The sequence below is a fragment of the Mus caroli genome, unplaced genomic scaffold (assembly GCF_978045245.1).
Source record: "Mus caroli unplaced genomic scaffold, Mus_caroli_1 scaffold_15, whole genome shotgun sequence".
Classification (NCBI taxonomy): domain Eukaryota; kingdom Metazoa; phylum Chordata; class Mammalia; order Rodentia; family Muridae; genus Mus; species Mus caroli.
The window spans coordinates 80,322,694-80,345,136 of NW_028227270.1; the positions used below are offsets into that span (position 1 = coordinate 80,322,694).

A 22,443-nucleotide genomic window follows, 5' to 3' on the forward strand; every position below is an offset into this window, starting at 1 on the left:
TCCTTCTCTCAAGCAGGTCAATCTACATTCTCTGGTTCTCCGCCCCTAAGACCAAACAGGTGGTTCTGCTAATCTCAGCATGTGGCCTTTCAGTCTAAGATAAGATTTAGATTTACCAGGAGAGCTAGGGAAGTAGAAATTTCATATATATTTACAAAGATTAGTTCTTATTTTGATAGATATAGGCTTAGTCCCTTAACTGGCCTCTGGCTTTTCACCCTTGCTGTTACTGCAAGGTGTCCTTAGTTCCTCAGGCTACTGGGAATAACAGAGATGAAGAGAAAAGACTTTTAGCTCCTATTTTAACCAAAATTAATGGTGTTAATAGTGACATAATTCTTGTCTAGGCCTTGCTAAATCTGAGGTTGACAAGTCTCACATAGAGGCCTCGCAATAACTCAGAATTGATTCATAATCATATGAATACAGTATGGGTACCGCTTGGCGCAGGAGATCACTGCGGAGGGAAGGTCCAGTTTGACCGTTTCTGGGTTCCCTGTGCGACACACCTGATTTGAAAGAGGTTGGTATCCGACTCCAGCTAAACACTAAAAATACTTACGGCTCTGCCTCCCCTCCCCAAAAGATACCAAGAGCCACAGATGTGAGTTGTTACTCACGGGAGGAATCAGGTTAATGTCCACCCAAGTCAAGGTTAAGGCCCACTCATCTACGGATGAGAAAATCTTTTGATCACCTCTGTTAAGCATTGCCTATTTAAACTTAATTAACAGGGGGGAGAGAGATTGGAGACCTTGCTGGCCCTTCACTGCCTCCCACCCAAAAAATAAAAAAGCCAATTGGCCTTGTACTAGGAGCCAGCCAGTCTTAATCGCTTCTCACTGTTTCCCCTGCCTGTCACCCAAAATTGTGGTTAATTATCAGTTCAGTGTTATTCTAAAATTGTTTAGCTAAACTCAGCCAGGGTTCCAACGCCCTACTTAAAAGGCAAACAGGTAGCTACCTATTCAGCACTAATTAGCATTATAAAGTCAGAGCCTACAGCCTTAGCCAGATACAGTTTACCATTAGAATAGTTAAGAAATCCCACGGAAATAGGTTTTTTCTTTAGCCCTAGGAACTTAGGCAGAACTATTGAACATAGATAATCTTTCTGCCACAGGCCACCCCTTTTTTATTTTTATTTTTGTTATCTAATGGGGGGAAATGTGGTCTCCCTTCCCCCCAGCTTGGAACCTGCCTGCTCTAGGGTGGAGCTACCGGCTCATTCGTCCTGCCACGCCCACTGCTGGAACCTGACTCTGCTGCCTGGAGGCACACACGTGTTTGTCCTGCTACTGGACCCTGAGTTACTTGGCGGGAAATTGGGTTCCCTCCCCCTTCCTTTATAAACTGAGTGTTTGGAAATATTAAATTGAGCCTCGATCAGAATCTGTTTGTCCTGGCTTCATTCTTTTCTTCCGCCCCGTCTAGATTCCTCTCTTTGCAGGGAACTGCCATTCTCAGTTGAACCTTTCGTGTTGTGGACCGCGGGCGGGCCGCAACAATAAATCTCTAAGCACTGTGACCAGCCTAGTGGTCTAGCCTCTTGTCCAGGGCCACACATATCATTCAAAGAGCCCTTACCACAGAAGTGCCTCTGATTTCTGCATTGGCAGACTCACAATTAAAGAAGACAGACACCTAGGTCTTTTGTTTGTTTGTTTTGTGTTTGTTTTTTGAGACAGGGTTTCTCTGTGTAGCCCTGGCTGTCCTGGAACTCACACTGTAGACCAGGCTGGCCTCAAACTCAGAAATTCTCCTGCCTCTGCCTCCCGAGTGCTGGGATTAAAGGCGTGCGCCACCACTGCCTGGCAGAATCTTAGGTCTTTAGTTGGCTTCTGCCATCATGACCCAGGCTGAGGAGCAGGCTGGCGTGACCAGACAGCGTTCTGTCACAAGGAGGGGAACTTCCACCCACTAAACGCAGGAGCTATTTCAGAGTCTGACTCTAGGGAAGATTTGGAGGACCATGAATCTGTGCCTTTGGTTTCCCTTGGTTTGCGATATGACTGCCCACCAGGGGACCAAAAAATAAAAAAAAAAAGTCCAGGTTTAATTCGTGAATCATGGAATTCAGGGTGTTGCTGGTAGTTTCTGTTCAATAAACTGGTAAGAGTTATGGACTCTCAGGTGCAGGATGGGAAAAGACTCAGGGCCATATGTGTGTCCAACCCAGGGGGTTGCTCTACAGTACTCCTCAGTCTCTGCCTCCCAGGATTTGCTTAGTGTCACACAACTGCCCACTGTATTTCCAGTGCCTCTGCTTCTGCCATCTCCTGTCTACTGACCCCAGACCTTTTTTTCCTTCACTATGGCGTTTGGCCTTTCTTCAGTGACAAGGTTTGTCATTAAGACACTTAAGGTCTTTTTCAGATTGAACATCTTTTTGTTTATCTTGGTCTTTCTAAGAATTAAAAAAAAAAAAAAAGTGAGGAGTTTGTTTTTTGTTTTTTAAATCTTGGCTACTCTCCAGGGGACAATTCTTTACAGCTTGGTGGCAGACATGAGTCTATGTCATAGTGTAAGTGATGTGGAAGGAAGAACCTGGGCTTTCACTTTTCCTATTTTGGTCACTGTTAATAGGGAGAACTGGGCACAATGGTATATATCTGTAATTCCACTATGTAGAGGTCACAGAGGCAGGGCGATTGCTGAAAATTTAAGGCCAGCCTAGACTACATGGCAAAATCCTCTCAACAAACACAGAAAGGGAGGAAGGGAGGAAAGAGAAGAGAAAGAAGCAGAAGCAGACTTGGAAGAGGAGGAGAAGGAGGAGGAGGAAGAGGAGGAGGAGGAAGAGGAGGAGGAGGAAGAAGAGGAGAAGAAGTAAGAGGAAAAGGAAGAGGAGAAGGAAGAGGAAGAAGAGAAGGAGGAGGAAGAGAAGGAGGATGAAGAGGAGAGACAGAACAATATACTTAGGGGCTCCCACCTGTTTTTGAGGCCTGCTTCTTTTAACCCAGTACATCACCATCTTTCGTTCTAAGATCACAGCTCCAGCAGTAGAGCTCTGCTCACTCATTCCAATGAAAACGCAGTTCTCTTAAGCTCCAAGGAAGATCATGTGCATATCACATGTTGAATTTACAAACTAAAGAAACTCTAATCTGATCAGAATGTTGACCACAGCTACCTGTGCCTCTCTTTAGACAGGGTCTCATTATGTAGCTCAGGCTGGCTTATAACTCATTATATAGACCAGGCTAGTCTTGAACTCACAGAGATTTACCTACCTCTGCCTCCTGAGCTCTGGAATTAAAGGTGTTGCCACCACCAAGGCCACCTCTAGTTGCTTTTCATGAACTGTGTCTCAACTGTTATTTTGAACTGAATTAAAATAGAACTGACTGAATCCACTGTAAACAATTTGAGATTAGTCGAATCATCTGGAACTTGTGTTGAAGAAGGTAGAGATCATTCAGGAACAACTGATACCCAATAGAAAATAGAGTTGGAAAGACGAGTCTCAGAGCTGGGCAGTGCTGGCACATGCCCCTATTTCTAGCACACAGGAGTTAGCAGCAGGCAGATCTCTGAGTTCGAGGCCAGCCTGGTTTACAAAGCAAGTTCCAGCATAGCCAGGACTACACAGAGAAACTCTGTTTCAAAAAACAAAACAAAACACAAAAAGACCAGGCTCAGGAGTCTCGGGTTACTTATCATGGTGTCTTCACTACTGAGAGCAGGGCCTGGAGTCTAATTGTTTCAAATGTCTTTTTCTCTGCAGAGGAGGCCCTGGTCTAGAACTCCTTCAGGTTGTTGTCTGTGTTTCTAACCCAATCCCAGGAAAAAATAGCCTAGGCTGGCCTTGAACTCTTGGCCTCACTAAGCATGACCTTGAGTTCCTGGTCCTTCGCACCCAAATGCTGGGATTATAGGCATGGGCCATGATGATCAACCTGCTTCCCGTTTAAAAAGCCGGGAACGGGGGCAAACATACCCGTCACCACTCAAATATTATTAATACTATTGAGTTTTAATTTTATTCCCCTTTTCCAATAAATATTTAGTTCTTAACTTTAATTATATGTATGGGTGCACTATCTGTGTGTGAGTGAGGTGTACATGGGTACCAGAAGAGGGCATCAGATCCCCGGCAGTTATGGGTAGCTATGAGCCACCTGATGTGCCAGGATCTGAACTAGGGTCCTCTGTAAGAGCAGTTTGAGCTCTTAATTGCTGAGCCATCCTTCCAACGCCATAATGCCTGCCTGCCTGTCTGTTCATATGGACAGAATCTCACTGTCGTCCCGGATAGCCAGGTGCTCATTATGTAGACCGGGCTGTCCTTTAATATAAAGAACTCTGCTTGCTCCCCTCCTCCAAATCCTGGGATTAATGATGTGTGTCACCTTTCCCTGCCTCATAATGGTGTTAATTTAAAATAGGTATTAGGTTTAAAGAAAACATCCATCTACGATGGGTCTTTGGTCCCAGAGTTGGGTAGATCAGCAAAACCAAACCACACAAGCAAGATTCACCCTGACTCTGCCAAGCCATTTCCCCATCAGCTATAAAACAGTCTTGAGCCCTACCTCCCAGTCTGTGAGGAGAATTTCTGTGACCTTTTTTTTTTTTCTTTTTTCTTTTTTGACTTTAACAGCAATGGAATATATATACAAAATGGAAAGAAAGTACTTAGCCCTTTATATAAAGTGGAATCTGCTCACTTGTAGCTACATGGATGAATCAGGAAGATATTGTGCAAACGGAACAAAGCCAAACACTGAAAGGCAAAACACTACGATCTCATGAATACCTGGACCCTATGCAAGAACCCTATGCAAAGCAACGATGGCGGAAAAAGGAGCTGCTAAGAGAGTGGACTGGGGTCTGTGGGAGAGGGAATAAACAGCAGCTGACCAAAGGGTACAAAATTCCAGACAGACAGAGGACTAGGCCAGAGAGTACCACACAGCAGGGTGACTCTACTTCACGAAGACAGCAATTTTCATGAGACCTGCAACCCCAAGAAAGTGACAGGCAAGCAAGGTAAGCTAAGTAGCTTGTCAGTCATTCCATCCTGCTTGCTAGCATCAAAGCACATTGTATTCACCATGGTTTGCACATAAAACTAGTAATTTAAAAAAAATCAACAAATAAATATTCCACATTCAAAAGCTACCACTTGAAACTGCCAAGATATATTTTTAAAATTATTTTATTTATTTTATGTATATCAGTACTCTGTAGCTGTCTTCAGACACACCAGAAGAGGCCATCAGATCCCATTACAGTTGGTTGTGAGCCACCATGTGGTTGCTGGGATTTGAACTCAGGACCTCTGGAAGTACAGTCAGTGCTCTTAACCACTGAGCTATCTCTCCAGCCCCAAATGTTTATTATGTTAAATTACTTTTTTTTTTTTTTTTTTTTACCACAGGGCACAGTGTCACATGCCATTAATCCCAGCACTCAAGAGGCAGAGGTAGTTGGATCTCCAAGTTAGAGGCCAGACTATTCTACAGAATGTATTCCAGAACAAAACAGCCAGAGCTTACAGAGAAAGCTTGTCTTGAAAAAGATAAAAATTGCCACTTTGTGAGGCGCTTATTCAGCATCGATATGTCGTATATATTAATGAAAATGAAGACAGACACAGGGGCTCATCTGAAATCTCTATAATCCCAGTTATCCAGAAAGTCATGACAACTCAGGAGTTCCAGGATAGCCTGGGCTGAGCACAAAAAATTAATAGCATTGAGACAAAGATTTCATTGTAAGAGAAACAAAATATACATACCAGGGATCCTATTGAGTGTCACCCAGAAGTGCTCATCAGGACTATACGTGTCCTTGGACCAGGAGATTAAGTCTACTGAACGCTGGTCTTTGAGGACAAAGTTAGCAAATTCCCGCGTGAGAGCCACATAAGCAGTGCCAAAGTAAATGGTCAGGTTGTGAGGTGGGGGAGCTTTTAATCTCGCTGTATTGTGCACGTAGGGATTTTTATGGTCTAACAGCTCCTGGTGGACATACTTGGTTCTTCCAACTGCATGTGCAGGAGGCAGCACCCCTGGGGTGAGATTCTTCCCAATAAACCCTTTCAGGTACTGAACTATTTCTTTGTTGGTTTTCAGAGGAAAGTCCTGCCCGCAGGCATTGAGGACATATTTCCAGGGGATCTTGGAGGCCACCAGATCTTTCATGCAGTTCAGATCAGCCTGGAGCCGGGAGAAGCCACCATAGACCACCGGCTCCATCCTAGAGGCCAGGAAGGCATTGGGGAAACAGCTTAGTAACTGCCGCACAGCTTCTTTGAAGGTGTCTGTCGCCTTACTGTCCACGTGCACACAGTAGACGTTCTGGGGCATGTAAATGGCCCTGAAGAGTCTCTCGAAAGTGTCATAATCTTTGTGGATAGTAAGTGTGAAAGCCAGAGGGAAGCGGGCTTCTTCTTCAGAGAGAGTCTCTGTTATGTAGTGGTTTTGAATCTTGTACTCGGGGCAGGTGAAATTTTCCAGGGTGGTTTTCCGTGCGCTGTCCACTGTATAAAAACTCTCCCCACTGAACATCTGCAAACAGACTTCCGCTAAGACTGAAATATTGGAAATCGCCCTCGGGAAATGATAGTTCTTCCATAATTTTCTATCGTACATAAACATAAGCATCAAGGCAGCAATAAGAGATAGGCTGAAAAGACTGTACTTCCAAGAGCCCATCTTCCAAAAGCAGGAAATGAGCCAAGTGTCTTCAGAGACAGAATTGGAGCAAAGCTTCCTTTAACTTACGTTTTCCCCAGGTCCCAGTATCATCCCGCACGGATGTACCATCCCGCACGGAGGAGGCTCTGATGAGCACAGCTCCTTGGTTGGTTCTTCTCTCCCTTCCCTTTTCTTAGCTTGTTTCTGTTTCCTTTTTTTCATTGACAGACTTCCGAAGCAGATCCATTGCCCAGCCTCCAAGTAACTTATAACCAATTACGACACAAAAATGCCCCACCCCAGGGAGGTTCCAGAGGCTAATGACCCTACCTGTCCTCACAGGAAAATCTGTATCAGTGACCTTTCAGCCAGGCAGCGCTCTGGAACTCGAAACCAAGCCTCTTCTTCTCCCAGTGGAAGGCTGTTAACTGTGCCTGCTGCCTGGCTTCCTGTTAATCATTGCATTCAAATGACTCGGTTTGTTTGCTTAACCAGCTCTGTCCCAGCTAAAAGCTTCAATTCGGAACATGTGAATACTGCCTGGAGAGAGACTGTGTCAATAAAAATCGGTGTGCTTGACAATAAATTGCTTTACCCGGCCTTTTTCCACCCATACTCCCCACCCCCCTTTTGTACCAGCTGGGTATGCTTTAAAGCAAGGCGGATGACTAACTGTTGTGCCAAATTCTTTCCAGGGCTTAATTTTCTGCACTGCTAGGGAAGTCCTTAAAAAGGCATAGTAACTACTATGAGAACATCACCATTTAACTCCCTGGATGAAGCAACTGAAACACTCGACATAAAGGCTAGTTGTTTAAAACAAAAATATCCCGGAAAGACCGGCAGCTTCTCACCAACCCCAAAGTCCATGGAGGCTACAGTTTCGAAATGTCAAGTTTGTTTCATGTTTTCCCCACTTAGGATACAGGCAGAGAGAGTGCTATGATGCCCAGAGGAGTAAGGGAGAGGAGACAAGTAGGTTTAAATATTAGACATAGAGACTCCCAGATTCGGGAGCTTCGGTTACTTATTTATTGCCCAGACTGACCTCTAATGACTGACCACAATTGAGTTTAATACCCTGGCCTCTTCGGTTTTGCCGGGGATACTGAGGCTCCCTTTGGAGGTTCTTAGTCTCAATCATACACAAAATTAGAAATGGACTCAGGACCAGACAGTACCTACCTTTAATCCCAGCACTTGGGAGGCAGAGGCAGGCAGATCTCTGTGAGTTCAAAGCCAGTTTGGTCTATAGAGTTTCAGGACAACCAGGGCTCCAAAGAGGAAACCCTGTCTTGAAAAAAAAAAAAAAAACAAAAACAAAAAAACAAATCAGGGCTGGCGAGGTGGCTCAGTGGGTAAGAGTACCAACTGCTCTACCGAAGGTCCTGAGTTCAAATCCCAGAAACCACATGGTGGCTCACAACCACCTATAAAGAGATCTGATGCCCTCTTCTAGGAGAAAATCCTGGCAGTTGCCAGGAGGAGGGAATGGCGGGGGGAGGGGAGGGGAGGGGTGTCATCTCGCCTTTTAAATTAGACACAGAGTGGAAATAAACAGAGAAGCAGGCAAGGATGCCCCAAAGTGCATGCATGCTAGGGAGCTGAGGAAAGTTCTTCAGAGAACCCTGACAGGCTTGTCATTATTGTGTGTTATAGCCCACCTTCACAGTGGGGGGCGGGGCTTTGTTTCTGCACATGCTCTATTCGTAAAACGAAGCTGGGGTAAGAAAGGGCGTTTAGTCTTCCTCTGCAAAGTGGCTTTCTTCACATGTTCATCTTGATGGAGACCGGCTTAGCTCCTACTCTGTCCCCATGTAGCAGGGACTCCAAGTGTGTGTCACTATATCCAGTTTAGATTTGTAAACAGTTTAAAAGGTGTGTCTTTGTGTGCAAGACAGAGTTTATCATCCTAGGTCAAACATAAGAATAAACCTCAGACAATGAATAAAAGAATTCTTTTACTAAATGCATTTGAGGTAGGAGAAGTGACAGAGTCACAGAATAAACAAGAAACACACACACACACACACAGAGGTAGAGGGCAGAACCCCTAACAGCCACACTTCCAGAAAATGACATGGTTACTGTCTTTTCATTTGAAATCCTTATGTTCATGCCAAGTATATATATAGTACATGCTGGAATCCACTGATGTGCCCTGTAGCATGTGGGACCCGGAGGCATGTGGTTCGAAAGGGCATCTCTGATGACTTCAACTCATGTGCCCTCATCTGTCTGTATCCCTTAGCATCATTTGTACATAGCAATCAGAGGGACACTGACCAAATGCTTCAGCTTCCATGCCCCAGGGTCCCTGCTCACATTGGTGAGAGAATCCAGGCAACAATGATTTGTAAGATAGATATATGAACCTGTGTGTCACACTGAACATACCTGTTTTCCTACTGTTTCTTAATAATGGAGCCGATATCCTATTGTAGTAGACACTTCATATTTTGTACTTTTGTTTGACCCCCTACTCACAGACAGACACATTTTGATTAAAAACAGGGGAGAATTCCCAGTGTAGTGCAGTGGTAGACCATTATGTAGTGTGCTAGAAGCCATAGGTTCAATTCCCAATATTAAAAAAAAAAGACAAAAACAAATAAACAAACAAACACCCAGGGCTCTTGAGATGGCTCAGTGGGTAAAGGGGCTTGTTACAAAGCCTCATGTCTGGAGTTCGATGCCTCGACCCACGTGGTATCAGGAGAGACCAGACTTCTGAAAGTGTTCTTTCATCTGTGTACGCTGCCACTCCGTGTGTGCCCACAGAGATGATAGTTAAACTAAACAAAAATAAAAGATAAAGAAATGCCAAAACAAACAGGAAGACACGAGTTCATATCCTGTCAATTAGAGAGATGCTGGTCTGTCCCCTCCATAGGGCTTCCTGTCACACTTGCACGATCTCTCTTTGAGCAAACGAGGCCCGGGGACCCTGAAGGTTTAATTCCCCGAAGCAACATGCCTCAGAGGCCTCGGGAATGATCTCCACAGATGGCCCGTGGGCAAATCCTAGTTGCTGCGGGAACTGGTGGTGCTGAGTGATTTAGCTGTAGATAGTTTTGTCTGCTTGACTCCAACACAAATAGCTCCATCCAGAAACACGGTGGGCTTTCCTTAAGTTGTCCATTCCAGAGCGCAGTGAAGTACACCACTTCCTCAATACTGGTGGGGCGGGGCGGGGCGGGGGGCGGGGCGGGGCGGGGGTAGCGGTAGGGGTGGTGGTGGATGGAGGATCTTTTTTTATTTTTCCCTAAGAGGAAAACAATTTCTCTAATTTGTACTAATTTTTCGAATCCCTCCAGGTAGACCTTGTACACCTCAAATGAACTTGACTGCGGGGGTGTGGGGGAGAATAAATGCAGATGTCAACGCCTAATTATGCTTGCCTGAACTGGTACAACCATTCCCACGATCTTGTCTCCTAGGTTATCTAGATGATGACGTCAGCTTTGTACTTGGCCCTCACTTCAATCTTAGCCTCATTCAACCCCTTGCAGATACTCCAGGAGCAAGGGCAGCAGTAATCCCCTCACCGTTTCTAGACTTTGCAGCTCGCAGGCTTTGGTTATAAAGCCTAGAGGTGATAGCTGGTGCTTGGTTGCAGCTATTGAGTTGCAGGATACTTGATCACCCGGTGAATCCGGAGATAGAGTTATTTACTGGAACAAACAAACAAACAAAAATCCAACAACCTAGTTTGGGTTGGGGTGTGGCTCAGCCTTAGCCCACACCTTTAGTCTAAGAGCTCTCTCCTTGAATACTGTAAACAGGATTAAATAAAGTCAGTCATAGAGGCAGAGCAATTGAGAGGAAGTGAACATAAGATTACTGAGAAAAAAACCATAGAGAGTAAGGGAAAGTCAGGAGGATGGATAGAGAGACGAACAGGAAGTAGGAGAGAGGGACACGCTGACTTTTTTGAGACACGTGAGATAGAGCATGGCTTCTGGAGCGTTGGTTGGTTGAGGAGGAAAGACAGCTGGGTTCGGTCTCTGCCTCTCTGAGCTGGCAGGTATTCACCCCAGCATCAGGCTCCCGAGCTTCACTGGTAAATCCGAAGGTTGATATTTTGTCAAAAACATCAGTAGAACCTTGTGCCTCACCTGAAATGCCACAAGGATCCTTCTAGAAATACCTGTGATTATTTACAGTATTGTTTTGGGTAACGCTAGTCATTTTAAGAAGAATAAATATGGGCCTGGGGAGAAGATGACTCAACAGGAAAGGCATGTGCCAACAACACCTGAGTTCCGTTCCTGGGACCCACATGAGAGAAGGAAAGAAGATACCCACAGATTGTCCATTGACCTCCATATATACATAGAAGTACATATAATATACATATGTACACACACACAATACACACACTGTTAGACCTAGTGGGGAAACCCCCACCCCATTCCCGATTCGGCGTGCGCCCAAAAAATCACGAAGGACCATCTCTTGCTGTAATTACATGAGGACGTTTAATTACGGAGCTCCGGACCGACATGCATCCCACACAGGAGATAACTGATATCAGCCACGAGGCTCGAAAGCTAGGAGTTTTTATGGGGTAAGGGGCTTAGGGGGTGTGGAATTCAGCATAGCAACACACTATTGGCTTATTCAAACATTAACAGAAGGATCACAGAGCAACAGGACTTTGTTCCTGTGGGCTGGGGGCTTATCTTTGTTCACATAGCAACCAGTTGATGTATGACTTTTACCTGGCGCCAAGGGGCAATGGACAGAGGGGGAGGTTCCGGCCAAATGGTGGGGACTCAGACAAGATAGCCTTGCCTGCGTCCTTGAATTCTTTTCATCTTCACAGTTAAGATGTTCTTAGGAATGCCTTAACAACAGCCCTGCCCTGGCAGGCCTGGGGGCTGTTCGCTTTGTTCCCAGTCCCAGGCCTGGGCAGTGGGCTCTTAAACAACTCACAATTTACAATATTTTATCTTCCTTCAACACCACCCATAAATAATAAAAAGTGAGCATTATTATATATGTGTGTATATATATATATGTATATGTATACATACATACATATATATGATTTATTTCTACTTAATGTGCAGAAATATTTTACCCACATTTATGTATGTGTACCATGAGCACTCCTGGGGCTGGAGATCGCCACAAGGGGCTGTAGGATTCCCTGAAACTGGAGTTACAAATAGCTGTGAACTACTCTGTGGGTGGAGGCAACTGAACCCTAGTCCTCTGTGAGCATAGCAAGTGCTCTTGGCCATCTCTGAAGGCTCTTTCTTTCTGGAGCCTCTTCACTGCCCCAGAGGTAGCCATTCTATATCCTGAATTCTATGCTTGCCCAATAGGAGGGCGATGAGCGACCCAAGGGGGAAAGAGAAAGCTCAATCCAGGTTGGCTATTAGCTCAAAGTTGATGCCCAGCATTCCAATTCCAGGAGGTGACCAGATATAAAAAATATCAGGAACCAGGATAGATCTGCTGGTTATTCAATAATTCTCAGAGTGTGTATTTGTTTCAGAGGTCAATGGACCATATTGCTACCACCTTAGGGCATACTCTCCCTGAAGGACATTATCCAGTTTCTATTACATCAAGTTAACGCTACTAAGGACTGAATTTACACCAGTGCCTGTGAAAAGGGATTACTTCAGTCTCACCTGTACCACTATGAAATGTGGATTTCCCACAACTCATTTTATCATGACATCACCTCTGGGCCCAAATTAGAAGCCAAATAAGCTGGTGGAAATTTTTGAATCTAGGAATGCCTGATAAAAGCCTGCATCAAACTCATTTTTTAAATATGAAGTTCACAGGCATCTTCCTGGGTTCATTTCCTGCTCCCCATCCCCCTGCCTTTAAAAACAAAACAAAACAAAACAAAAAACCCAACAACAACAACCCCTCCCCCCTCCCCCCCCCAAAAAAAAAAAAAACCCTTACAGTTTTAATTTTTTACTATTGTTGAATTCGGAGCCTGTCTCACTCTCCCGAATGTTTGCAGCCACAGGAAATAGCCTGAAGCACCAGGGGTTTAAAATAGCCAGGGAGCCTGGTTAAAAAGTTCCCTGGATTGCATGAAGGGAGGAGGCTCTCCCCAAACTCGGAGCCTCTAAGAGTCACGTGTTCTCCCGTTCTTAGCTGCTGCAGGGTGTAATTTGAGAAGACAAGTTCTTCCTCAACCCCTCTATCTCGGTCTGGTGAGGACTCCCCTAAACAGCCTCTGGATGTGGGTTTCCTTTCATAGCTAGTCACCCATGAGTCTTAAGGATTTTTTTTTTCCTTTCCATCCTGCTGCTACTGGAAGACTATGGCGGCAAGGCAGCTATAACACCCTGCTCATGGCTGCTCGGTGGTGTCCAAGCTAATTTTAGACCTTGAAGAGAAGTCACCGGGAAGAATAATGGGTGGAACATGATCAGGTTCTAAGGTTTAATTTAAAATGGCAGGAAACGGGGCAGTAGGGAAGGAGAAATGAAGCGGGTCTTGTCAAGTTCAGACAAGATATGTAACTGAGGTGGAACAAGGTCGGAGCTGGAGCTGAAAGATCCGGAGCCCTTCTGTGTTGATGTGTCCGGCCATCGCAGGCTTTGTGGGCTAAATGCTTAGCGAGGAGGTGAGCCCCAGACCACAGGAGTTTTGACAGCCCGGCTTTGTTGCAGAAAATCAACAGGTTCGAGTATATTTATAGTTTTAGGTTGGATGCTGTTGTAGTTTGTTTTCTGTTGTTGTTTATAAAAGTCACGATCAAAAGCAACTTGGGAAGGAGAGGGTTTATTTCATCTTAGCTTATAGTCCATCATGAAGTAAAAGAGACAGGAACTCCAGTGGGAACCTGGAGACCGGAAATGAGGTACAGAATATGAAGGAATGATCATTAGGGCCTTGCTCCTAGGCTCCTATTAAGCAATTTTTCCTGTACAGCTCAGGCCCACTTGCCTAGGAATAGTACTACCCACAGTAGTTTGGATCATCCTATTGGGTTCATTTTTCATTTTAGCCTGTTATTGGTTGAGTGAAGTTCGAGCTTCACAGGAGATATTCTGGAAGAGAGAGATTGATGTGCATTTTAAAATCCAGAGAGTGACAGTTACCTCTTAAAATCTGTAACTTTGCCCTTGTCTGAAAGAATAAGGAAGAGATTGTCACAGTCCGTTTGCAACATGAGATGCGCTTAGAGTTCCCTAGAGCTAAAAGAGGTGTTAGGGTCCTCCCTCCCACAACTGGCCTTTGACAATGGCTCTCTGAAGATTTAAGAGATGAGAATGGAAGAGGGCCAACCTCAAGCCCCACCCCCAATTCTTCATTGGATGAGGCTTTGTGGCCTCGGCCAATGAAATGGGAGTCAGAGTTTAGGAGTTCAAGTCTCAACCAATAGAAAAAGGACAGAAATTTCTCCCAGCCCAAGGATTTTAAAATTCATTGCCATGTTTGCTGCTCTTTGTACCAGTGTCCTTTCCACAGAATTTTGTAGTAAGCGTTGGTATTCTGTCCGGACTCCACCCCCACAGTTACCTGGCAACAACCAGGTATCCTCCTCCCCACAGTTACCTGGCAACAGCCAGGTAGGCCTGGCCTACTATAAAAGGGGATGCTTGCCCTCTCCTTGTTCTCTCACTCTCTTGTCTCTCTGATTCTTGCTTCTCGCTTGCTCCATCTCTCTTCATTCCCATCCCTCCTCTCTCCACGTGGTCATGGTCAGCCTCTACTTCTCTAATCACTCCCTCTCTCTGCCTTTCTCTGCCTCTACTACTCTCTTACCTCCCCTCCCCATGCCCTGAATAAACTCTATTATATACTATAATGTCGTGTGGCTGGTCCCTCAGGAGGAAGGGATGTCTTGTCGTGGGCCCTCTGAGACATCCTTTTCCTCCAGACCCTGCCAGAACATATTCAGTAAGGACTGCTTCATTGTTTTGTTTTTACTAGTTTCTTTAATTTTTTTATGATTTTGTTTTGTTTTGTTTTGTTTTGTTTTTCGAGACAGGGTTTCTCTGTGTAGCCTTGGCTGTCCTGGAACTCACATTGTAGACCAGGCTGGCCTCGAACTCAGAAATCTGCCTGTCTCTGCCTCCCAAGTGCTGGGATTAAAGTTGTGCGCCACCACCGCCCGGCTAAAATCTTATTTTTAACAAAGGGAATTGGGGAACATAATCTAAGCACTCTTTTTCACGAGATGTCAAATGTCATCCCGAATCTTCAGTATATCCTTGGATACTAATGGCATAACAAGACAGATAAGAAATGATGTCCTGGCCAGGCAGTGGTGGCGCTAGCCTTTAATCCCAGCACTTGGGAGGCAGAGGCAGGCGGATTTCTGAGTTCGAGGCCCGCCTGGTCTACAGAGTGAGTTCCAGGACAGTCAGGGCTACACAGAGAAACCCTGTCTTGAAAACAAACAAACAAAATAAAGAAATGATGACCTGGATGTATAGGCCAGAGTCAAAACCTCAGACATGAGTGCTGGTTTTAATGAATACCAATACCAGTAATTTTCCACAACTTATGTTATCATGTGCTTTAACTTTTTCTTTGTATTTTCCCCTACATTTAAGCAGATGAAAGATACTTTGTCAAATTCTAACTGAATTCACTGAGTAAAAGGGGGAAATTATAGTAAGAAACAAATTACTATTAGAGTGGTGTTATTTTCATTTCATTATTCACAGATGCGCACAATGCATTTTGGTCCTCTGCACCGCCTTCCCCCTCCAGCCTCTCCAAGCTTTTCTTCATTCTTCTCTCCCTGAAGCATGCTAGTCATTAAAAATATCTTCAGAAACAAAAATCTTAGGTGCCATGGTCAAGTGTGATTCATTCACTCATTCATTCCCCACTCCTGCCTCCCACTCCACCAATCACTGTGCTCGGTTCTGAAAATATAGAATATAAGTGTAGCCCAAATGGGCCCAAGCCCCCTGGGTCTTAGATGCCACGGGGGTGGGGGTGGGGAATTAGAGGTAATGGTGAGGAAGCCGAGTCCTTTCAATATCCTTCTTCACGCATTTTTCTAGCAGGTTCCCAGAGGGATCACATTGCTTGGAAGCGGTCCACAGAGGCATTCTGCGGGAATCCTCTTCTGAGGGAAAGGCGTTCACTGCATTGTTTATGAGTGGAACAATAAAAGCTGGAGCAGCAGAGGAAAGAACGGTGTGCCTCCAGTCACACCTGAGGCTAGAAAACAGTGGCTACAGGGAGTGGCCACCTGAGGTTCTGATTCTCCAACCTGTGCCCAGGTGTGACCTTCATCCCCCGGGGGACTCCCAGTTCCGGAAGTGTTCCAGGAAGAAGAGGCCCGGGAAGTTACAAAGGTCTAAGTACCTCACCCTCCTCAAAGGCACAGGGCTGAGGAGAGGCATCCCAGGACAGCCTTCCCCTTTGCCACGCAGGGCCTGCCTCTTTCAGAGGCCTTCTGGATTCCTGTTGAAACTCTTTCTTTCACACTTTAGGTTGTGCCCTTATATTTAGTTCCCAGTTAAGATGGCCTGTATGGCCTGTATAGCTTCAGACTGAGAGGAAGAAAAAAAAAAGAAAAAGAAATAAAAAGAAGGCCATGACCACTCACAACGTATGGAGAAGATATATATATATATATATAATTTTTTTTTTTCTGTAGACATGAGGGGGAGCAAAGTCGAGGCAGAGACATCCGGTAGCGTCCAGAGTGAGCAGGACCCTGAATCAGACGGAAGGAGGGCAGAGGGAGAACCAGGAGATCAGGAGAGTAAAGGGTAGTAAAACTGGCTGGGTAATCAAAATGGCTGGGAAGGGTAACTAGGGGAAGGGCAGCCCAGCCTTGGGCTGGGATGTTTATCTAGGGGCCAGGGGATGCCCAGCCATACCCTGTAAGTAGGGACTGGGGGATGCTGGGAGAACCTGGTAACCAGTTCTACTTTGATATATTAAATAGGTCCCTCAGTTGGCCATTTGTTCCAAGTTTGAGACCTAAGACGGACTGGATTGTCCTTCAACTTTCCCACTCAAATATGTCCCCACTGGGGACAAATAATCCCGGGCTGCTGCCAGGATTTGGGGCTGGGAATTCGGAGGCAGGTTGTGTATCTTGAGGCTCCCATTTTCTCGTGATAATAGGTTCTTCTAAGGCAAGGTAAGCAGCTCTTCCCATTCCCTCCAGGAACATCCTGCCCCAGAGATGATGGGCAACTGTGGGTTTTTAATCAACTTCCTACCTTCTCTTGTAGTTGGAAGTCTGAGCCACTAATAAAATTCTGTGGAGCTAAAAAAATTTTTTCTTTGAAGTTTTAGAAACAAGATAAAATAAACAAAAGTTAAATTACAGACCCCACACCCTTAATGGGTATGAGTGTTTTGTCTGTGTGCACGTATGTCTGTGTTCCATTTGCATGGCTGGTGTCCTCTGAGCCCAGAAAAGGGCATATGGTGCCCTGGAACTAGAATTAGGGATAGTTGTGAGCTGGCACAGGGGTACTGGACATTGAACTTAGGTCCTCTATAAAAGTAGTCAAGGCAATTAACTATTGCGACATCTCTCCAGCCCAGATCATTCATGTGACTGGCAGCTTCTCCGTGGCCTTGAATTCTGTAACTTTGGAGAACACGTAAGACACAGATCCGAGTCAGGAGGTAAAAAAAAGGCTTCATCACTGGCTGTGCCTTTTACCAACAAAGGTATTAAAGGCATGCACGGACACCTGGCCTAGCAGTTTATTTCAAACGACATAACATGCCAGGCTGTGGTGGTGGCCTTCTATTTATTAATAATGGTCCTGTCCGTGTATATCAGCAGTTTACAAACCAGTCTGGAGGTGGGGTCAGGAGAAAAGGGACAGCAATTCTTTTTTTTTTTTTTTTTTTTTATAAAAGATTTATTTATTTATTATATGTAAGTACACTGTAGCTGACTTCAGACACACCAGAAGAGGGCATCAGATCTCATTACGGATGGTTGTGAGCCACCATGTGGTTGCTGGGATTTGAACTCAGGACCTTTGGAAGAGCAGTCCATGCTCTTAACCACTGAGCTATCTCTCCAGCCCAGGGACAGTAATTCTTAAGGCCAGGATCGAGTTTGTACATGGTCTACCAGTCAGTCAACCTGCTGGACCTGGTTTCCTGGGGCAGTTACTGATTGCTTCTTGATTTAATCATACCTACTCATATGATCTGTGTCAGTGGTGTATGTGTGTGTGCGTGTGTGTTGTGTGTGTTGTGTATGTGTGTGTGTATGTGTGTGTTGTGGTGTGTATGTGTGTGTGTTATGTGTTCTTGTATGTGTAGCGTATATTGTAGTATATGTGGTGTGTATTGTAGTGGTGTGGATTGGGGTGTCTGTATGTGTGTGTGTGGTGTGTGTGTTGTGCACACACCCAGGTTGATCTCAGTTCCCACACCTCCCCAGGTTCTACTCTTCCCTCTCCTCACTCTCAGGCTCTCTTCTACCTTACAGAAAGCTGGCCACTGTAACAACAATAACAAGGGAATAACATTTCAAAAGTATTCAATCTCCATGCTCTAGAAACGAAACGGGAAACAATGAAGCATGTGTCCTCTTGTTAATTCAATAAGATTTTTTTAAAAAATAAATACAACAGATTTGCCATTGTTAGCAGAAATGCAATAAGATAAGCCAGCTTGGATGCTTGTGGGCTCATGGAAGCTAGGATCCTGTTAGAGCAATTTGGTCATATGTATCAGAACTTCAAATGTTCCTCTTTTAACCTAGTAACATTTTTTTTCCCCTTTCTGTTTTGTTTCTTTCTTCGTTTCTTTGTTTCTTTTAAGACAGTGTTTCTTTGTATAGCCCTGGCTGTCCTAGAGCTTGCTCTATACACCAAGCTGGCCTGGAATTTACAGAGATTAGCTTGCCTCTGCCTGCCTCTTCAGTACTGGCATTACAGGCATGCACCTCCACCAGGCCTAGCACTTTTTTTTTCTAAACCACAAACAGGCCCGGTATTGCAGTAAATCTCCTCTCAAATATGCCCCGACAATGAAAACACAACACAGTTAATATGATTACATGCTGTGAGCCTAGATTGGGCAGAACTGCCACTACACTACCATCTTCCACAGCTTATGGAACTTGCAGTTTCTCCAGGCCATGTGCTTCTGCTCTGCTTTTCTTCATCTTCCTCCTCCTCTGCATTCTCTCCCTCTTCCATTTTCTCCTTCTTCTCTCCCTACCTCCTGCTCCACCTTTCCTTTAATCTGCCCAATCCACAGCTCTCCTTTATTTTACAAATTAAGGTCAGAAGCAGGTTTATAGGAAATCACCTGAGTGCTGACCCATTCCTTGTTTGCAGCCACTCACATGAGAATGGAATTAACATCAAATATAATTAATCCCAGGGCTATCCACAACAGCCGGGTCTTGGTTGTTCCCTTTAATCCCAGACCACAGGAGGCAGAGACCCTGAGTAGGCCAGCTTGGCCTATCAATCAAGTTCCATTACATCCAGGGATACACAGATCAAATCCTGCCTCAACACACACACACACACACACACACACCCTTAAGTGTGGTGAAATTAGTGTATGCAAAAAAGATGTTCCTTGTATCTGGGGTGATTTGGCATTGACTACAACAAACAGATAGAAAGGGGCTCTTGGGGAGGGGAGGGTGTCTAGAGGGATGGGGGAGCAGAAGAAGGCAATGAGGGGAAAAGGCAACTCTAACACACTTCCTGTGTGGGGGTGGGTGAAGAACAAGAAAGACTGTTCATAGGGAGAGAAGGGACTAGAGAAAGAAAGGAGAGAGGGAGGCAATGGGGGATAAAGAAATATTAGGCAGAGTGATGTATGAGAATGCAAATGTCATAACGAAACCCAGTCCCCTGTGTGCTAACATGAAATACTATCCGAGCAAAGCAAACCAAAGCAAAAGAGTCTGCAGAGTCAAGTGGGCTCCGCCCAGGCTACCAAAGCAAAGGCTTGCAGGAGCTTGGGCAAAGTCTTGTGGCAGTTGGCTGAGTGACAGCGGCAGGGATACAAGATTACATCATCATCACCGTCACCAAACTCCACTCAGCAATGCAGAGACAGAAGGAAGGCAAGGGATGTGGCTGAGCCAGAAGAGCTCAAGGGCCTAGATTTAGTCTCCAACACAAAATAAATAGATAGGTAGGCATGTAGATAGATACATAGATAGGTATGTAGATAGATAGGTAGACAGACAGATGAATGGATATAGAAGACCATGCATATTTTAGGCTTTCTTATTCATTTTCTGCACTTCCCAGATTTTCTACAAGAATAGATAATTTGTGAAAAAAATATTGAAAACTTTTCTGGCCATGTATAACTAGTGCAAGGTATAAATTGATATATATATATATATATATATATATATATATATATATATATATATATATATTTTAAAGGAGTAACACACATACAGACACATACACATGCACACACATGTATATATACACAAGCACACTCTTATTATTTTATACAGAATTGAAGGTAAGTTCCACATACCTGGAATCTCATTTAGTGTCACCCAGAATTGTTCGTCAGGAAACTAGGTATCTTTTGACCACTTAAGTAAGTCAATGGTCACCTTTTCCTCGAGGACAGACTTAATAAATTCCCTTGTCAGAGCCACATAGGTAGAGTCACAATAAAGAAATGGTGAGTTTATGGGGAGGAGGGGATTTCATTTATAAAATCCACAGCATGAAGGAGAACAGCCAGTACCTTTGTTCCCAGTATTTATATTTAGTCCCTCTGGTGATGCGGAGGTAGCCACACCCTGGAGTGAGATCTTCCCCCCCCCCCCCCCCCCCGTAAGCCCTTTCAGGTACTGAACTACCTCCTTGTTGGTTCTCAGGGGGGACGTCCTGCCCACAGATGTTGAGGACATCCTTCCTCAGATCTTTCATGCAGTTTAGGTCAGCCTGGAGCGGGGAGAAGCCCAAGTAGACCACAGACTCCCTTCTTGAGGCTAGAAAGGCGTTTGAGAAGCAATCTAGAAGCTCTTTCACCAAACCTGTGAAAGCAGACGTGGCCTTCTTATCCACGTGGACACAGTAGACATTTTGGGGAGTGTAAATGGCCCTGAAGAGCCTTTCAAATGTCCCGAAGTCTTTGTGAACAGCTATCACATAAGCCAAGGGGAACGCAGCCTCTTCTGCAGAGGCGTCATTATGTAGTGATTTTGATGTAAATATTCTTTGCAAATTCTACTCTCCAGTGGGGCCCTGGGTATATTTCCACCAAAGACATTTCCTTTCTCTGTTACAACCATATCACAGACTTCTGCAAGGACTGAGCACTGTGGATGCTTCCTCTCATTCTCCGGGATTTTTGTGGCACTAATTTGTTGAGAGACAAGAATAAAAGAATCAGGCTGGCGAGATGGCTCAGTGGTTAAGAGCACTGACTGCTCTTATGAAGGTCCTGAGTTCAAATCCCAGCAGCTCACAACCATCTGTAAGGAGATCCGGTGCCCTCTTCTGTCGTTTCTGAAGACAGTGACAGTGTACTTACATAGAATAATAAATCTTTGGGCCAGAGTGAGCAGAAGTTCCGAATTCAATTCCCAGCAACCACATGATGGCTCGCAACCATTTGCACAGCTACAGTGTACTCAATATACATAAAATAACTAAGTCTTAAAAAAAAAAGAATAAAAGAATCGTGGACACAGCAATCAGCCCAGTGACAAACCTAAGCATCTTCTGCTTCATTTTTCTTTCTATGATTTCTTTTTTCCTCTGTCTGGATTTGTCCTTTGTCCCATTTCATCTCACCACCAATGCACAGCCTTACAGTCCACAGACAGATGCAGGGTGGGGCCAGACCTGCCCTAACTTCTCAGTTTTGTCACGGAGAGGAAGTGAAGGAAGAAATGCTCTAATGGGAACGTGTACCAGCCTCGCGTCTGTGGTTCTTATCTCACAGGGAATCGAGTAAGGACATTGGAGAGATGCCCAGGACAATGATCTCCCTGACAGAGTTGAGAACAGGGGGACACTTCCCTCGAAGTCAGTGCTGCGTGAAGACCATGAGAATCGACTCAGTTGCCAACTCAGGGTAGACAGCTTAGGTGGGGTGAGACTAATGTAATCTGTGAGCATGCTTAGAAAGCAAACACCAAAGTCGCTTCGATATAAGGGAGACTGAATTTCTTCATGTCAGGCCGTCCCAGCTGGCCAGAGGCAGGTCCCATTAGCCACAGTTGCTCCATCCTTGGATCTAAGAATAAAGAACAGGTAGCCTTACTTTTCAAGGCTGGAGGTAATGTTACATTCTTCAAATCAACTCAGTCTACAAATGGAGAAAAAAATGGAAGCCAATGGTGTGTATGACCTTCGTGACTCGCCAGCCAAAAATAAAGACACAGAGACCATTCAATGTTTCAAAGCTTAGGTCTCGGCTGGGTAGATATCTAATATAAGTTGACTGACTACTAACTAACTAACTTTAATTACCCTTAACAGTTTATGATGGTAGCTTTCAAGAGAGTAGGACTTTACATTACATTTTTTAATGAGTTGTATATGCATATATACCTTAAATAAAATTCAAATGAATATACCGGTTGCTATAACAATTATAACCTTACATTTCTGACATCATATAAAATTCCATATTAAAATTTTTCCCTTATGAAATTTTGAGACTTAGAGTAGTCCACTCTGTTCTTTCCCTTTCGTGGAGATATAATAATCTACTCGGTTTGGCCTATCATTCCTTATTCCACGGTGACCAATATTCTGTAGCAAGTTTGTTTCTGTTGTCTCACTGACAGCCATCGAGGTGTTGACTGCATACCCATTTTGTAGACTGGGAAGTTGAAACTCAAAAGCAAACCAACTGGTCTGTT

At 44.7% G+C, this 22,443-nt stretch overlaps 1 protein-coding gene and 1 pseudogene across 1 annotated transcript in view; both read right to left on the bottom strand.

Moving 5' to 3' along the window:
- Positions 1–7,072, bottom strand: part of LOC147001020 (N-acetyllactosaminide beta-1,6-N-acetylglucosaminyl-transferase-like) — a 95,106-nt gene extending 88,034 nt beyond the window's left edge. The window contains exon 1 of the mRNA XM_085831155.1: positions 5,744–7,072. Coding sequence (XP_085687281.1) covers positions 5,744–6,662 — 919 coding nt within the window. The 5' untranslated portion in view covers positions 6,663–7,072. The remainder of the gene's footprint in view (positions 1–5,743) is intronic.
- Positions 7,073–15,586: 8,514 nt separating this feature from the next.
- Positions 15,587–20,862, bottom strand: LOC110308503 (N-acetyllactosaminide beta-1,6-N-acetylglucosaminyl-transferase pseudogene; annotated as a pseudogene).
- Positions 20,863–22,443: the final 1,581 nt, after the last annotated feature.